The sequence below is a fragment of the Balaenoptera borealis genome, assembly GCF_965194805.1.
Source record: "Balaenoptera borealis genome assembly, chromosome: 9".
Lineage (NCBI taxonomy): Eukaryota > Metazoa > Chordata > Mammalia > Artiodactyla > Balaenopteridae > Balaenoptera > Balaenoptera borealis.
The window spans coordinates 40,540,905-40,560,103 of record NC_138873.1 but is presented as its reverse complement, the minus strand read 5'-3'; the positions used below and the strand labels follow the sequence as shown (position 1 = coordinate 40,560,103).

General features: G+C 36.7%; 1 protein-coding gene across 3 annotated transcripts in view; it reads right to left on the bottom strand.

Annotated features, from left to right (window-relative positions):
* Positions 1–19,199, bottom strand: part of TBC1D32 (TBC1 domain family member 32) — a 188,890-nt gene that overhangs the window by 45,743 nt on the left and 123,948 nt on the right. For all 3 annotated transcript variants that reach the window (XM_082406091.1, XM_082406092.1, XM_082406093.1), the window contains one exon: positions 12,344–12,469. In XM_082406091.1, the coding sequence (XP_082262217.1) occupies positions 12,344–12,469 (126 nt within the window). The remainder of the gene's footprint in view (positions 1–12,343; positions 12,470–19,199) is intronic.

Genomic DNA, 19,199 nt, shown 5'->3' with positions numbered 1-19,199 from the left:
ATTATGCATTTAAGCAAAGTGGCTGAGTTAATGGGAAAAGTCACAGCACACTGCTGAACAGTTATTTGAATCCAATGCCTGAAATCAGGTTTAGCCATCAGACAGCTAAACATACGTTAGTGAAGACAAAATACACATCTTTGAAGCTGCTAAAACACAATATGATTTGAAACTTAAGAGTCACCAGACTAACTGCAGACTTTGCAAAGCATACTACTTTCCAGCAAGCACTGATCTTGAAATATGAAATTATGTTATTAGATCAATATATTGGAGGCTTATAAAGTAATTCTATGCATCCTATATAAAGATGACATCACTGAACTACCTAGAGAAGGTTCTGAATTTCTGCTGATTCCAATTTTTTTGCTTTGCCCAGCAACCCATATGAACAGCACTATGCATTTCCAAATATTTTGAGGGATAAGCTACAGCCATGGAACAATGTTAAAAACGAATCCATATATGGTAACTGAACCCATGGCTACAATTTATTGGTACCATCTCTCTAACTAACCAAACATAAGTGTAGCTAAACTGCATAATTACTAGAGTGGCTATCTCAGTATGACTCAGTATCTGTCAATTCACTAAAAATTCCATTATCTGCAACTCAAGGGAATTAATTCACATAAAACATTTCTTAACTTTAAGAGTAAATTAACTCCAGGATATTACTATCCAGAAAGTAAACTACAGAATATTGTTTTAAGTGGATTTTTACTTTAAATGACAGACCTGGAATTTCAAAAGGACTTTAAATTAGGAGCTGTCCTTTTAATTATATTTATTCCCTAGGGTTGGACTATGACATTAGTAGACTATGAAACCAAGGTTTATAATACGTATATAATAAAAGAGGACACGGGTTTTACTGATGAGGAAAAACTGAAGGCAGCTTGTTCAGGATACTTGGATACTGACTGTTTTCTCCCTTGGCATTGCCATCACAACAGCAGCTGGTTCCAAAAAGTTCAATGTTTGTAAACATGCAAAATTTCTCCAGAATTCACTCTTTAATTCTTTCATCTTTTATCACTGCTGGCACATCATCAGATCACAAGACAATTACATTATGCGTGCAATTTTTTCCCAAACACCATCCTTCATGTAACCACCAGATGTTTGTTCCTGAACACTTCCGTATTCAGAACTTACCACAATTCTCATCTCTCTACCCTCCATGAAGTCAGAACTCTACTAATGTGTTTCAAGCACTTTACAACCTCACCACATCCAACTATGTTCACTTTTTATACAAATTATAAGCAAAGACTATTTTTCTCAATGTTCTCAAGTAGTTTATATTCATTCCTTGTTTTTAAAAGAAAGTTTGTACAATTATAGATTAACAGGAGGTTGCAGGCACATGACAGAGGTAGAAAAATTCCTTTATTCCTTCATTTAGGGTAGGTCTGCTGGTGACATATTTTTCACCTGAGAATGTCTTGATTTCCTCAATATTCCAGAAGGCTACTTTCAATAAACACAGAGTTCAGGTTGACAGTTCTTTGCCTTCAGCTCTTGAATAATGTCATGCCACTTCCTCTGTCCTCCATCTTTTCTGGGGAGAAGTCCACTGTCATTTGCATTGATTTTCCCTTGTAGGTAAGGTGTTGTTTCTCCCTCTCTGCTTTCAAGATTTGTCTTAAATTTTCAGAAGTTTGACTATACAGTTGACCTTTGAACAACACGGGGGGTTTGGGATGCCAACCCCCTGCACAGTCAAAAATCATGTATTGGGTTGGCCAAAAGTTTCCTTCGGTTTTTAAAGTAAAAATAAGACATTTTTCATTTTCGCCAAGAACTTTATTGAGCAACATAGTCACCATTTTGTTCCCCTACTGTCTGCCATTTTTCAGGCAGCTTCATAATTCCATCTTCCCAAAACTTTTAATCTTTTTGAGCAAAGAACTGTTCCATGTGCCTTTTACAGTCTGCCAGGGAATTGAAAATTGCTCCATTAAGAGAATTTTGTAAAGACCAAAACAAATGGAAATCTGAAGGTGCAATGTCTGGTGAATACGGAGGATGAATCAGAACTTCCCAGCCAAGCCGTTAACAGTTTTGCCTGGTCATCAAAGAAACATGCAGTCTTGCATTATCCTGATGGAAGATTATGCATTTTCTGTTGACTAATTCCAGATGCTTTTCTTCGAGCGCTGCTTTCAGTTGGTCTAAATGGGAGCAGTACTTGTTGGAATCGTTTGGTTTTCTGGAAGAAGTTCATAATAGAGGACTCCCTTCCAATCCAACCACATACACAACATCACCTTCTTTGGATGAAGACTGGCCTTTGGTGTGGTTGGTGGTGGTTCATTTCGCTTGCCCCATGATCTCTTCCATTCCACGTTATTGTACAGTATGCACTTTTCATCACCCATCACAATTTGTTTTAAAAACAGAATGTTTTCATTACCTTTAAGTAGAGAATCTCACGGGGAAATACCGTCAAGAAGGCTTTTTTCGCTTAACTTATGTGGAACGCAAACATCAAAGCGATTCACATAACCAAGCTGGTGCAAATGATTTTCAACGCCTGATTTGGATATTTTGAGTATGTTGGCTATCTACCGTGTGGTATAACGTTGATTGTTCTCAATTAATGTCTCGACTTGATCGCTATCAACTTCAACTGGGCTACCAGACCCTAGAGCATCGTCCAGCAAGAAATCTCCAGCATGAAACGTTGCAAACCACTTTTGACACGTTCGATCGGTCACAGCACCTTCTCCATACACTGTACAAATCTTTGTTTGCATTTTGGTTGGGTTTTTACCTTTCTTGAAATAAAGCCGAAGATGTGGCTTTTTTCTTCCATCTTCAATATTAAAATGGCTACACAAAAATTCATCAATTTTGGTAAGTTTTTTTTTTTTTTAAATGCACGCTGATGTGACAGCTGTCACAATACAGTCTAACAAAATTGTTTCAAATGAAGTTAAAGACAACTAAGTGCTACTGGAGATATCTTATGGAAAAAACCAAACGAACTTTTTGGCCAACCCAATATAATTTATAGTCAGCCCTCCTTACCCTCATTCACAGATTCAACCAACCTCAGATCATCTAGTACTGTATTTACTACTGAAAAAAAATCTGTGTATAAGTAGACCTACACAGTTCAACCCTGTGTTGTTTAAGGGTCAACTGTATTGTGTCTTGGTGTGGACTTCTTTGGATTTACCCTCTTTGAGGTTCTAGAATCCACAGGCTTAGGTCTTTTGCCAAATTTGGAAAGTTTTCAGCCATCATTTTTTCAAATACATTTGTAGTTCCAACCTCTTTCCATGACTCCAATGATGCAAATGTTAGATCTTCTGTTATGGTTCCACAGGACTTTGGGATTCAATCTTTTCTTTAAATTTTTCAGTCTATTTCCTCTCTTAATATCTTCAAGTTCACTGATTCTTTCCTCTGTCCCTTCTATTTTATTGTTGAGCCCAATTCACTGAGCTTTCTATTTTGGGTATGGAATTCTTCAGTTCTAAAACTTCCTTTTGGGTTTTCTTTATATATTTCTTTGCTGACACTTTGTATTTTAAAATTTGTTTCATGTGTGAAACAAATACATGTGTGGAGGGGAAGGAGAGACTGTGGCCTTATTACCATTGGGTGATGGTGAAATTCCTAACTCTCTACCTAGGTCTCCTCTGATACCATCTTATCAGGGAGAGGCAGGGGTACCTCATTACTGGCAGGTGAGAAAAGAAGTCCAGGCTGAACCCCAAGTCTTGTTGGCAATATTTTCTAAAGCGGTGTTTGTCTGGATTAAAGTGGTCACTATCTACAAATTTTGTCTTGGTAGACTGCCCTTTTCCTGGTCCTTTGGTTAGAGAGAGCAGGCTTTTACTGCCCAGTCCTCATTTTTCTTCCTGCATCTGTTGGCAATCTTAATTACTCAGCCTAGGATATACAAGGCAAAAAGAAAACCCAAGAAACATCACCTCTGAGTTGTTCCTTAGGTCCCAAGGTCCCTAGCCAGTCTGCCTTCTCTCCATCTTCCAGAGTCACATATAAAACATAAGATGATATCCAGAAATCTTAGCTGTACATAGGATGAGGGAAAAGCGAAAGATCACCTACTCCATCTCTTAGAAGTAGAAATCATCTCTGTACTTTTTTCATTATGAATATTTAGATTCCTTAAAGGCTGGATGTAAGTTCCATCATATAAATTAGACAACCACACATAAAATTTTTTTATTCTTAGCCTATTTGAAATCATTCTTTATTTTTATATTATTTATCATGTGATTAATATTGAGTCTTAGAGAATTATCTGCTTGTATCAAGTACAACTGCTTTATAGCCATAAGTAGATAGAAGACAGGCCAATTTAAAGTCCATGGGTACACAACAACTTTGAGTTGTTATGGTATAACTGAAGCACAGAAGGATTCAGAAGGTGATGGATTAGAAATTGTGTTGAATTCCTCTTTCCCTTGGTTAATTATGCCAAGAAGAGGGTGTATGAAAAAAGGAGCTTTGGTAACAGAATCACACGATGGGCAAATACCACTGGAAGAATGCCACTAAGGCTAGACCAATAACGATATATGATGGTGCTCACAAGGTTAAAGAGAGTGGAAAAACAAAGGAATTGATGCTTTTGCCCCTTTAGCGTCAGCCATTAGGGATCCTCCTTTCAGGCCTCAGGCTTTTGTTATCATCATAGCACCTCTTATGCTTTCTTTCATGAGCTTTAATGTGTTTCTGCTTATAGCAGTCTGTATATGCCTTTTTTTAAGTGATTTACTAGTGCTTTGATATTATCAGATAATCTAAATTATTAACGATTTTGGTCTCATTACTGTACATTTGAAACAGTAACTGGCTAGGATCCCAGGGGGTCAACTGAAATAAAGGAAAGTGTTATAGGAATCAGATCCATAGATAAATGAGTAGACTTTAAAATTACTTTGTATAAGCACATTCACTGACATGGAAAATTCTGTACAATACTGTACTGAATGAAATGGCAAAAGAAAATAGTATGGTAGGTATAAATCTTTTTGGCTAAAAATAACTTAGTGCTAACCTTATCCTTCAGAGATTACAGGTAAATTTCAGTTTCTTCATTTTGTTTATAGTTTCTAGTTTTCCTAAAATGATCATGTATTTCACACAATAATTTAGTTGCTAAATGGTTAACACTTGAATTAAAGTAGTAGCAGAGGACATGGATGAGAAAGAAAGCTTAAAAAAAAAAAAAAGAATAAACTCTAAGACATGGTAATCAAGTACATGAGAGTCAGAGGATGAAAGAAATAAGTCAAAGGGAACCAGGCTGTTTCTTTCAATTACTGTACTAGGTATACACTAGTGACAGCAGCCAGAAAAGAGAATGCAAGAAGAAGAATACACTTTAATACCTTCCATGGCATCTCATATAGATAAAATCTAAATGGCAGGACAAAATGAGAAAACTAGATTAAATGCTCAGAGGAAAATTAAAAAAATATATATAGCCAGAAGTAAATTTGAAACAAAAATACACCCCCCACTTTCTTTTTTTTTTTTTTTTTAAGAGGACTCTTGACTCATGTCATCTTATTATCCTAAGTGATTATGTGGAGGCACGTAATGCACACTGTTGCTCAAATTTTGCCCCTAACGTTATTCTCCCCACTGAAAGGAACCAGAATCCCTTGAACTATGTTTAGGAGCCAAAAAAGTGAGTCTAGATGAACCTCATTGTTGTTACTATGCCAGGATTCTTTCAGAGGAAAACAGAAAAAATAAATTAAAATTTAAAGGACAAAGAGGCCAGCTTAAACAAAAACTCTTAGAGTCCAAGTTGTGATAATTTGAGCATTTGAAGTATATAGTTATACAAAATGTATTATAGTTATAAAGCATACCAGTTTCCAACATTGTCTATCAGACATGTTGTACATGTTATCTAGTGACCAACTCAAATTATATGAATCCTACACTAGAATTCCAGTTATAAACTATATTATCAATATTAGAGAACAGAAATAGGAAGAACATACTTGGAACATATTTAAAATTGTATATTTAATTATTAGGTCGCAAATAAAAGATTAGTGGGAAACAATGATTATAAGATAATGTGAGAAATAGAAGCTTCTTTTTATAGGGAGACAACTCTACAAAGGCAGATATAAGAGTAGAAAAAATTAAACATGCAATTGATGATGGAATCCAATGTTTAGAATGGATAGACAACAAGAGGCTAGGTTAGTAAATTCAGCGGAAACTAGAAGTCAATCAGACCTACAGGGACCTTCCTGACAAGAAGAAACTATGTTCTCTCCCAAAGCTGAATGAAATAAACACATGAAAATGAAGCAAATTTATAGAGGTTCAGGGAACATGTCCTAGTTAATTCTATGCTAGGAAAAAGGTCTCAGATATAGTGGGGTGGGGTGGAAAATACACACAGACCAAAAATAAGGTCATGAAAAGGAAAAATCTGACTTATGTTTTAAAAAATTAACTTCGGCCTGTGAGCTCTAGGTCATATAATCTATCGCTTCTCCCAGTGACTCATTACAAGTGAGTGCAGGAATGTTGTGCAATTACACATCTACATTGTCTCACTTGTTCTTAAAAGCTAAAAGCCGGGAAAGAAAACTCTGGAAACAGCAGAAGCCCAAGCCAGAGAAAGCTGGACATTTTCTCTCCTGATAGCTGTTTAGATGCCCTGGGTTTAAATCAATTTGGAAAGACTACTGATGGATTGTTCGCACCCTCCTTACCATTACCTACAAAGGACAGTAGCTGCCCATAGTGGGGAGCAGAACAGGGAGTCAACACGTAGGTTCTCAGTAAGTTTCTTGTTAACTGAATTTCCTTTGTCTACCTACTTTTGGATTCAGATCATATAATTTATAGAGAAATTAAGACTAATTCATTCACTCATTATTATAATTATGAAAAAAATATTAATGAAGGTACATGGTATTTATTGTGCATTACAGAGTCATACGTAGGGATTTTGGGGAGAAAATGCAGCATAGGTAATGATAATTTAAAAATCTTTGGTTCTTGATAACTATAGATTGCTTCTATTTAAAACCCAAGTTGGGCTTCCCTGGTGGCTCAGTGGTTAAGAATCCGCCTGCCAATGCAGGGGACACGGGTTCAAGCCCTGGTCCGGGAAGATCCCACATGCCGCGGGAGCAACTAAGCCCATGCGCCACAATTACTGAGCCTGCGCTCTAGAGCCCGCGAGCCACAGCTACTGAGCCCGCATGCCTAGAGCCCATGCTCCTCAACAAGAGAAGCCACCGCAATGAAGACACAATGCAGCCAAAAATAAATAAATAAATTTAAAAAAAAAACAAAAAAAAAACCCAAGTTGACCGAGACCTTCAAGATGACAGAGGAGTAAGACATGGAAACCACCTTCCTCCCCACAAATACATCAGAAATACACCTACATGTGGAACAACTCCTACAGAACACCTACTGAACGCTGGCAGAAGACCTCAGACTTCCCAAAAGGCAAGAAACTCCCCATGTACCTGGGTAGGGCAAAAGAAAAAAGAAAAAAGAAAAAACAGAGACAAAAGAATAGGGACGGGACCTGTACCAGTGGGAGGGAGCTGTGAAGGAGGAAATGTTTCCACACACTAGGAAGCCCTTAGCGGGCGGAGACTGCGGGTGGCAGAGGGGGGAAGTTTCGGAGCCACGGAGGAGAGCGCAGCCACAGGGGTGCGGAGGGCAAAGCGGAGAGATTCCCGCACAGAGGCTTGTCTGCTCACCCGCTGGGGTGGGCGGGGCCTGGGAGCTGAGGCTCGGGCTTTGGAGGTCAGATCCCAGGGAGAGGATTGGGGTTGGCGGCGTGAACACAGCCTGAAGGGGGCTAGTGCACCACAGCTAGATGGGAGGGAGTCCGGGAAAAAGTCTGGAGCTGCCCAAGAGGCAAGAGACCATTGTTTCAGGGTGCGCGAGGAAAGGGGATTCAGAGCACTGCCTAAACGAGCTCCGAGGCTATCAGCTCGGACAGCAGAGATGGGCATGAGATGCTAAGGCGGCTGCTGCAGCCACCAAGAAGCCTGTGTGGAAGCAGAGGTCACTATCCACACCTCCCCTCCCGGGAGCCTGTGCAGCCCTCCACGCCAGGGTCCCGTGATCCAGGGACAACCTCCCCAGGAGAACACACGGCGCACCTCAGGCTGTGGCAATGTCACAGTGGCCTTTGCGGCCGCAGGCTCACCCCATATTCCATACCCCTCTTTCCCCCTGGCCTGAGTGAGCCAGAACCCCCTAATCAGCTGCTCCATTAACCCCATCCTGTCTGGGCGGGAACAGACGCACTCAGGCGACCTACACGCAGAGGTGGGGCCAAATCCAAAGCTGAACCCCACGAGCTGTGCGAACAAAGAAGAGAAAGGGAAATGTCTCCCAGCAGCCTCAGGAGCAGTGGATTAAATCTCCACAAACAACCTGATGTGCCTGCGTCTGTGGAATATCTGAATAGACAACGAATCATCCTCAATGGTGAAAAACTGAAACCATTTCCACTAAGATCAGGAACAAGACAAGGTTTCCCACTCTCACCACTATTATTCAACATAGTTTTGGAAGTTTTAGCCACAGCCATCAGAGAAGTAAAAGAAATAAAAGGAATCCAAATCAGAAAAGAAGAAGTAAAGTTGTCACTGTTTGCAGATGACATGATACTACACACAGAGAATCCTAAAGATGCTACCAGAAAACTACTAGAGCTAATCAATGAATTTGGTAAAGTAGCAGGATACAAAATTAATGCACAGAAATCTCTTGCACTCCTATACACGAACAATGAAAAATCTGAAAGAGAAATTAAGGAAACACTCCCGTTTACCATTACAACAAAAATAATAAAATACCTAGGAATAAACCTACCTAAGGAGACAAAGGACCTGTATGCAGAAAAGTATAAGACACTGATGAAAGAAATGAAAGATGATACAAACAGATGGAAAGATATACAATGTTCTTAGGTAGGAAGAATCAACATTGTGAAAATGACTATACTACCCAAAGCAATCTACAGGTTCAATGCAATCTCTATCAAATTACCAATGGGATTTTTCACGGAAGCAGAACAAAAAATTTCACAATTTGTGTGGAATACACAAAAGACCCTGCAGAGCCAAAGCAATCTTGATAAAGAAAAACGGAGCTGGAGGAATCAGGTTCCCAGACTTCAGACTATACTACAAAGCTACAGTAATCAAGACAGTATAGTACTGGCACAAAGACAGAAATATAGATCAATAGAATAGGATAGAAAGCCTAGAGATAAACCCACGCACATATGGTCACCTTATCTTTGATAAAGGAGGCAGGAATATACAATGGAGAAAAGACAGACTCTTCAATAAGTGGTGCTGGGAAAACTGGACAACTACAAGTAAAAGAATGAAATTAGAACACTCCCTAACACCATACACAAAAATAAACTCAAAATGGATTAAAGACCTCAATATAAGGCCAGACACGCTAAAACTCTTAGAGGAAAACACAGGCAGAACACTCTATGACATCAATCACAGCAAGATCCTTTCTGACTCATCTCCTAGAGAAATGGAAATAAAAACAAAAATAAACAAATGGGATCTAATGAAATTTAAAAGCCTTTGCACAGCAAAGGAAACCACAAACAAGATGAAAAGACAACCCTCAGAATGGGAGAAAATATTTGCAAATGAAGCAACTGACAAAGGATTAATCTCCAAAATATAGAAGCAGTTCATGCAGCTCAATATCAAAAAAGCAAACAACCCAATTCAAAAATGGGCATTAGACCTAAATAGTCATTTCTCCAAAGAAGATATACAGATTGGCAACAAACACATGAAAGGATGCTCAACATCACTAATCATTAGAGAAATGCAAATCAAAACTACAATGAGGTATCACCTCACACCAGTCAGAATGGCCATCATCAAAAAATCTACAAACAATAAATGCTGGAGAGGGTGTGGAGAAAAGGGAACCCTCTTGCACTGCTGGTGGAAATGTAAATTGATACAGCCACTATGCAGAACAGTATGGAGGTTCCTTAAAAAACTAAAAATAGAGCTACTATATGACCCAGGAATCCCACTACTGGGCATATACCCTGAGAAAACCATAATTCAAAAAGAGTCATGTACCACAATGTTCATTGCAGCTCTATTTACAATAGCCGGGACATGGAAGCAACCTAAGTGTCCATCGACAGATGAATGGATAAGAAGATGTGGCACATATATACAATGGACTATTACTCAGCCATAAAAAGAAATGAAATTGAGTTATTTGTAGTGAGGTGGATGGACCTAGAGACTGTCATACAGAGTGAAAAATGTCAGAAGGAGAAAAACAAATACTGTATGCTAACACATATATATGGAATCTAAAAAAAAAAAAAAGTGGTTATGAAGAACCTAGGGGCAGGACAGGAATAAAGAGGCAGATGTAGAGAGTGGACTTGAGGACACGGGGAGGGGGAAGGGTAAGCTGGGAGGAAGTGAGAGAGTGGCATGGACTTATATATACTACCAAATGTAAAATAGATAGCTAGTGGGAAGCAGCTGCATAGCACAGGGAGATCAGCTTGGTGCTTTGTGACCACCTAGAAGGGTTGGACAGGGAGGGTGGGAGGGAGATGCGGGGATATATATATACACATATAGCTGATTCACTTTGTTCTAAAGCAGAAACTAACAGAACACTGTAAAGCAATTATATTTCAATAAAGATGTTTAAAAAAACCCCCAAAACCCAAGTTGAACCAGATTATAGAGCCAGATGTACATGTGCATGCACACAGACAAATAAGCATGCCTGCCTTACAAAAGCATTTATTTGTTTAGTATTTCTGCAGCTTACCCCCTAAATTAGTTCATCTTAGCTTATAGACAGAAAACAAGTATGCTATGAGACTGGAGATATTAAAAACTTTTATCATCTTCTATCTCCATCAGTATTACGCTCATCTGGGTTTACTTAATAAATGTTGTTTGCCTCCCACGTGGAAAACATTAGGTAGTAAAGAGAAGGTGCAAAGAGGTAGTATCGCAAGCTGATACTGAGCACGAGTTTTGGATTCAGATTGCTTGAATTCACTTCTTGGGTCTGCCACTGTGAACTGAGCTCGTTATCTAACATTTCCAGGCTTTTGTTTCCTTATCCATAAAATGCAGACTATCTTATAAAGTTGCTGTTGAAAGTAACTGAGTTTTGTGTAACCTACTAGACCTTGCTGGGCAGAGAGGTCAAGATCTACTTTTGAAAGTAGCTCAAAATCTAATGGTGGACACGGTATCAGAGTAATGTAGAACTAAGGTCAAATCTTGTGGGAAGTGCCCCAAGATTCCAAATAGAACACAGTTTTAATGGTAATGTTATACTTGTGTATGTTGTTTCAGAGTCATGGATAGGATTGAACATGTGATTTCTCTTTTGTCTTATCACCATCCCTGTAAGAGAGAAACTCAGAAAACTACACCTTTACTTACTATGTTTAAACTGAACAATATTCCAAGCTGCTGCTTTCTCATTTTGTTCTGTACCTTTTGGCATTTGCAAAACCTATTTTAAATATTTTCTATTATGCAACCAGTGATAAATATATATTTTTAATAGCTATTTTTAAAATATTTGGGGGCGTATAAAACAGTTGAACTGCTCATTTCAGGGAATAATATTCCCTGAAAATATAATTTCTCCAACAAAATATAAACTTATTTTTATTTCCCATTTTCAATTTTATAGCAAATGATACAAACATGAAAACCATAAAGCATGGCTGATAAAGAGGACAATTATTTTTAAATTATAGCTTTCAAGAAATCTAGCTTATATTGACATTAGAACTTTTTTCTTAGACTATCTTTATTTAAGATAATGTTAATTAAAGCATGATAATTTTAGGAAGCATGCACACATATAAATATCTGAATATAAAACAACTTGCTTGCTGGTTTAGACAACATAGCTATCCCCCCCCCACACACCCAAATTTCCTTACAAGTCACAATTTATTTGGCTAGATGTGGCGGAGTTTCAAAATATGTCAAAACATTCAATAAAGTTCCAAAAACATAGCAGTATGGTATAGCTAGGTGAAAGCTGGTGAAACCAAGCAAACTGTTACCTAGGCAAAGGTAGATTTAGCTTTCAAGGCCTCTGAAACAGTACTAAAAGAAAGCTGAGTAATTTCTCAAATTTTAATTTTTGTTCTCCAGGACCACAAATTTCTCAGAAGTCAATGGACTTCTGGAATTAATATCATGTATTCTAGATATGATATGCCAGTACTAATCTTCAGGAAAACACAGCTTCTGTTAATATACTCTTCAAGCCAAAAAAGTCACAAAAATTAAAACATACTCACCACCTCCACTGATTATATCAGGTTTGGCCTTCATCATTTTGCGAAACTGTCTTCGGCAGTGTTCTATCCACTCACTTTGCTTATCAGACATTTTGAAGCGCAATAAAAGTTTGCCAAGATCATTGTCTAATAAGAAAGATGACGTGTTATGTTAACAAAACATGCTAGATATACTGAAAAATAAGTATTCAACTTAATTATGTAAACAGTTACAAGTTCCAGAAAAAGTATTTGATATGGGTTTCAAAAGAAAACAGACATTTTTCTGTAATTATATCTTATACCATCAAACTGCTATTACCCCATTTACTAAAAGCTCATAAAAATACTTATTAAAAGCTCATAAAATGGATTGATTTATAACCATAACTCTTTTACACAAACATGACCCATTACTGAGTATTTGATTTAACACATAGTGTGGACCTTAAGATTTCACTGCAGAGACTGACATAAACATTATACTCATTCTTCACGTACATTCAGGCCCAATTTTATTCATTCTTTTTAAAAGCAAAAAGAAAGCATAAGTGTAGAAAAATCTCTAGTCGATGATTTATTTCCTCTTCTTGGGGGGGGGGAAAAAAACTAGGTTGAAAATGAATCATGCTAAAACAGTATCTATGTCTAAAATATAACTTTCCTTCTTTCTTAACAATTTCATGAATACATGCCAATTTTATCTTTTCACTTTCATTTTCATTTTACTCCCATGAGATTTTTTCTGTCTTCCATTTTAATTGTATTCCCATCAGATTTTGCATTAGAAAACATCTCTAAATATATTGAAGATTTAGGTGTCATTAAAAAAGGATATACAAGTATATAAACATAAAAGCATATATACTATTTTCTCACACATATAGGTAAAAATTCAAAGGGGAGAAAAAGAAGCAAAGATGTTCTCTTGTTTTCTAGAAGAGCATGAGGGGAACAGATAGTTGCATCAACTCATACATTTTACCACTTTCCTTGAAGAAGATTTTGGGAAAAAAGGAACAAGAACTTTTTCAAAGTACAGAGTCAAAGGCCTGATTACTTCTGCCCAAAGAAGTGGTTAGGAACACTACAAAATACAGCCACCTAAGCTCTACTTTGGGCTGATGAATTCCACCAGGAAGGGTACACCAGTAGTCAATCTAACACTAGAGAGGGTTTCAACCAACTCTTTATCCTTTAAAATGAATACAGTTATAATAAAGCAAGTCCTTGTTCTTATAAATTTTAAAAAACGAAACTTTTTACCATACTGAACTATTTTATTTTTCCATCTAATCTTTGTAAAAATACATTCAGTAAACATGTATGGAGTTCCTATGTGGCTATAACAATCTAGACAGACAAGGTCACTTGCCCTCATGAAACTTATATGTCATAAAGCATGTGTGTGTGTGTGTCTCTGTGTATGCATATACAATATATACACAGATAGGAGTATAATTGAGCATAATCAAGACATACATAAGAAGTGTATATAACAAAACAAAACAAGACATACATATCATTCCAATGGTCTAAACTGGTTGTATTTAGTCCTAAAAAAGCAGCTACATATCCTCACACAGTCCTCACAGTCATCATATATAAAATTATATGATTAAGTATATAAATCATAATTTATGTAACTACTTCCGTATTTGACAATTAGGTCACTAAAAAACCTTCTCATATCAAAGCTACAGACATATTCTTTCATACAATCATCATGAGTATACAAATATACCAAACATATGCACACTCATAAATATACACATAAACTAGAAACTGTTTTGTTGGAAGAATGTATAATTCTGATATTTAGTACTAATCTAATCTATTCTCTTTAAATATCAAGACCAGAATGATTCTGTAATATTCCATAAATGGCTTCAATCAGAAGCAATATCTAGAGAAAAATGAAACTGATTTAGTCAAAGGAGAAAATTATTATTTTTAATAAATATTCTCAAAACCTTAAAACAAGAAATATCAAAGCTGATAATTTTGTTGAAAATTATATTATTAACAGCAGAGTATTAATGTTAAATGCATCTCAATATAAGTTAGGTAAAAGACAACTGAACAGCATTAAAATGGAATTTTTATAGTTTCCATTCAGAATATCTACATTACTTATTTCCCAAGAACAAACTATCTAGAACCTATTAAGAATCACTAATGGTTTGTACCTCTTAATCCCCTTCACTGATCTTGCCCCACTCCCCATAGGTGTAAAGTAAGATACAGGATATAATTACAGCATAGAGAATGTAGCCAATATCTTATAAAAATTTTATATGGAGCATAATCTATAAAAATACTGAATCACTATGTTGTACACCTGAAACTAATATAATACTGTTAAGAGTCAGTTATACTTCTATAAAAAATCACTAGTGGCACATGACTGGAAAGACAAATGCAGTTTGTTTTTCATCTTTGTTTCCTTCTGTGTCATTCTTTCTATCCATGTGTACGCCTGTCTTTTATAACCACCACCATCTCCTTCAGATAGAGAATGTCCATACAGCTCTTCTGTAAATTACCTGCTTTTTAAAAATCCTGTTATCTTTTCCCTCTTCCCTCCTGCTCTACAGCCTCATCTTGCTCTCCTGTCTCTCTCCTTTCACATTTGCTATTCTATTTTGCCTTTTCATCTCATTCTAAGGAAAAGAGCACAGGCACTAGACTGTAAACAATTCTGAAGCAGCAAATGTGGTATGCATCTGAATCTACCAACTGGTAGAAAGGCTAAAGGGCCCAATTTAGTACCTGGAAATTTGATTTGAGGCAATAAACAAATGCTGAGCTGGAGACAAGAGTGCCTGCAAGACTCCTAGAGAGACAACTTGGTATGCTCATGACCTCTGGTTATCATTTCCCCCAGCTCTCAGTGGAAATGTGAGCTCTTCAATATGCAACCTCACAGCTAAAAATATTTAGTGATTTGATATGTTTATTGAAAATTTGTATCTGTGATGTTACCAAGTTTGAGGGAAACAGTTCCTTTATTCCCCCCTCTAAATTTGGAACCAAAAGAAAACTAGACAGGAGTAGATAAATGGAGTTCAAAATATCAGTGCTAGTACTATAACAGCTAAACTAGGCACCACAACTTGGATCTCCTGCCACACAGACTTACAAGTAACTCCCCTGCACTGAATATATTCAATCACAGACAGTGACAGACAACCAAAGGCCTCTCCTGACTGCTCTTGTTAGGAAAGGTATGCGTATAATAAAGATAGGCTAACTTAAAACAACTTTTTAAAAACAAAAAAAATTAAAAGTTAGTCTAACTGGGAAATACAGCCTTTAAGTAGGCTAATCTAAGATTTTCCATTCCTTCTCCAAAATTCACCTACCAAACATTTTTCTTTCCTAACTTTGTACAGAATAAGTGAGGAAGTCCAGAGAGAAGCCAATAATCTTACTCCAGCAAAAGCCCTTGGGCATGGAGAATGAGGCAAGGGGAAATGGAATCAAAGGAATGGTACCATAGGAATACAGTAACTCTGAATCAGTGATTTGGGGAGTAGAACAAGCATGAACGATACACAGAATTTAATGTTTGCCAAAATGTCTATGTTTATAATCACACAAAAAAATTAAAAACCAGAGTCCTGCTTCTGGTCATGATGGAGGAACCAGAAACAGACTTGCCTTCCTGCCATAAACAACTTGAAAAATGGGTAAAATATATCAAAACACTGTTTTCAGACACTGGCCAATAGGCAATACAAGACCGTCATGTCTGAGAAAAGGGAAACTAATGAGGTAGCTTTTACAATTGGGCCCAGTTTTTTTTCTTGAATCACTTTCAAGATCACTGTGCAGGAAGGCGGATGCCCTGGAGGTCTGGCTGAGTTAAGGAGACAGAAGTCAAATTGCAGAGAGACTGAGGAGACTAAAATCTGTGGATCACAGTACTGAAGAGGATGAACAAAGAAAGAACTCCAGAAATCTGTATAAGTCTTTGTCAAGTTGGTTGCAAAGAATCAGCTGTGCAGTTGAAGAGTGAAGCTCCACAAGACTGGGTAAAGAACAGCTGAGAGCTGTAAAATGAACAATTCCCAGAGTATACATAGGGTTAGAAGATGTCCAAGTTCCAAACAGAGTGTGAAGAGTCCTCCTTAATTACCAGCGTTCCACAGACCAGAAGAGTCACACCTTAGTAACAGAGTTAAATTAGCCATAAAGACAACTTTGCACCTACCCTAACAAAAAAATGAAAGCCCTGAATGACCAAACTGATCCACGAGTAACTTGACTGCATGCCCAAAAATGTCCATTACTCTTTAAAGACAGCAAAATCTAGAACTCAACTATGTAAAATTAATAATGTTGAATATTCAATTAAAAATTACTAACATGAGAAAGGGTAAAAAAAACTGACTCATAACCAGTAGTTAAATCAGTTAATATAAAGACTCAGAAAGGACTGAGGTGATACAATTAGCAGCCAAAAATTTTAAAGCAGTTGTTTTTAAGGATTTTAAGAAAATACAAACAAAAAGTGATGTTTAACCAAATTGTAGTTATCTACACTGGAATCCTACAACCAAGTGGTACATGTAACAAACTAGATGAATCTCAAAACCATTATGCTTAAAGAAAGCAAGCACAAATAAAGTATCTTATGTGATTCTATTTGTATGAAGTGCTAGAATGGAAAAACGAATCTATAGCTATAGTTCTCAAATGGACTAAGTTTTGCTCCCCATATTTCAGTACTGTCTGTAGGTACTTCTGGCTGTCACAGCTGGGAGGGGTGGGTACAAAGAGAGAGTTCTATGGGCATCTAGTGAGCAGAGACCAGGATGCTACTAAAAATCCTACAATGCACAGGACAGCTCCCTCTGGCAACAAGCAATTAAGCACGCACTTACTACCACTGAGTAAAATGGAAAAAAGGAAAATCATCAAGTTTCATGTTTACAAAATTCAATTAGAGTCAATATTTCATACCTAAACTCTGAAATTCTTTGTTATGGTAAGCACCATAATCTTTTCATACTTGATGATATTGTATAATTTGTTTCTCAAAAGATTATTATATAGAAGGAAAGATTATACTTATACTATAAATAATGTAAAAAGAAAGAACCTCAATTTCAAGGGGAGGAAAAATGTAAGCTTAATATAAATGCAAAGAAAATCTATACAGAAAACTTTTAGTACTTCTTTCCAAGGATATCAGACATTTTTGAATGTCCATTTTATACAGAATATCATAAACAACTGCTACAAAAGAAACAAATAAATGGAAGATTTCATAAAATAACTAGCAACAGATTCTTAGGCTTCATTTGGAAAGTCACCCTTCTTTCTATTAGACTGAAACTTATTTGTGAAATATTTGCTTCCAATTTGTGTTTTCTGCTTATAAATAAATACATAAGTAAACCTCATAGGTAAACTATAAGTGCTGTTAGAGAAATAAACAGGGAGCCAGAGAGAGAAGCAAGGGAAGAAGTCTATTTACATAAGGTGGAAATTACTTCTATGAAGAAGTAACATTCAGACTAAGCTTCAAAAGGTTTAGAAGGAATTACCCAAATGAAGAGTAGGAATTAGTACTCCAGGAAAAGGGAATATCAAGAGCAGAGGCCCAGAAGCACAAACAATGTATTTCAAGGCATGAAAGAAGTTTCTAAATCATATATTTGATAAGGGACTTATACTAAGAATATATAAAAAATACAGTACTAAAAAGACAAAGAACCCAACTGAAAAATGGGCACAGGATCTGCATAGTCATTTCTCCAAGGAAGATATACAAATGGCCAATAAGAACAAGAAGAGTATCACTTATATGTGGAATCCAAAAAATAAAACAAACTAGTAAATACAACAAAAAAGAAACAACTCACAGATATAGAAAACAAACTAGTGGTTACCAGTGGGGAGATGGGGAGAGGGAATCAGAGAGGTACAAGATAGGGACAGGGGATTAAGAGGTACAAACTACTGTGTATAAAATAAATAAGCTACAAAGATATACTGTACAGCACAGGGAATATTGCCAATATATTATAATAACTATAAATGGAGTATAATCTTTAAAAATTGTGAATCACTATGTTGAACACCTAAAATTTACATAATATTATAAATCAACTATACCTCAATTAAAAAAAAGAACATGAGGAGATGCTCAACATTATTAGTCATCAAGCAAATGCAAATCAAACCACAAGGAAATAGCACTTCACACCCACTAGGATGGCTAGAATCAAAAATATCAGATAACAAATGAAGGTGTGGAAAAAATCAACTCTCATACACTGCTGGTGGGAATGTAAAATGGTTTAGCTGCTTTAGAAAACAGTGAGGCAGTTTCTCAAACTATCATAGTTAACATATAATTCAGCAATTTCACTCCTAGGTATAACATTCTAGAGAAATGAAAACATGTTCATGCAGAAACTTGTACCTGCACTTCCCTGGTGGCCTAGTGGCTAGGATTCGGCACTTTCAGAAACTTGTACTGGAATGTTTGTAGCAGCATTATTATAACAGCCAAAAGGTGGAAACAATCCAAGTGTCCATGAGCAGACAAATGTATAAACAAATTGTGGTATATCCATATAATATTATTTGACCATAAAAAGGAATGAAGTACTTATACGTGCTACAACATGGACAAACCTTATTGAACCTTGAAAACATCATGCTAAGGGAAAGAAGACACTCACAAAATACCGCATACTATATTATTCCATTCATATGAAAGCCCAGACTAGAGAAATCTCTAGAGACAGAAAGATTCGTGGCTGCTTAGAGTTGGGTGAGGAAAGAGGGGAAGCAAGGATACTGGGTTTCTTTTTGAGGTGATGAAAATGTTCTGAAATTTGTGGTGATGGTTGCACATACC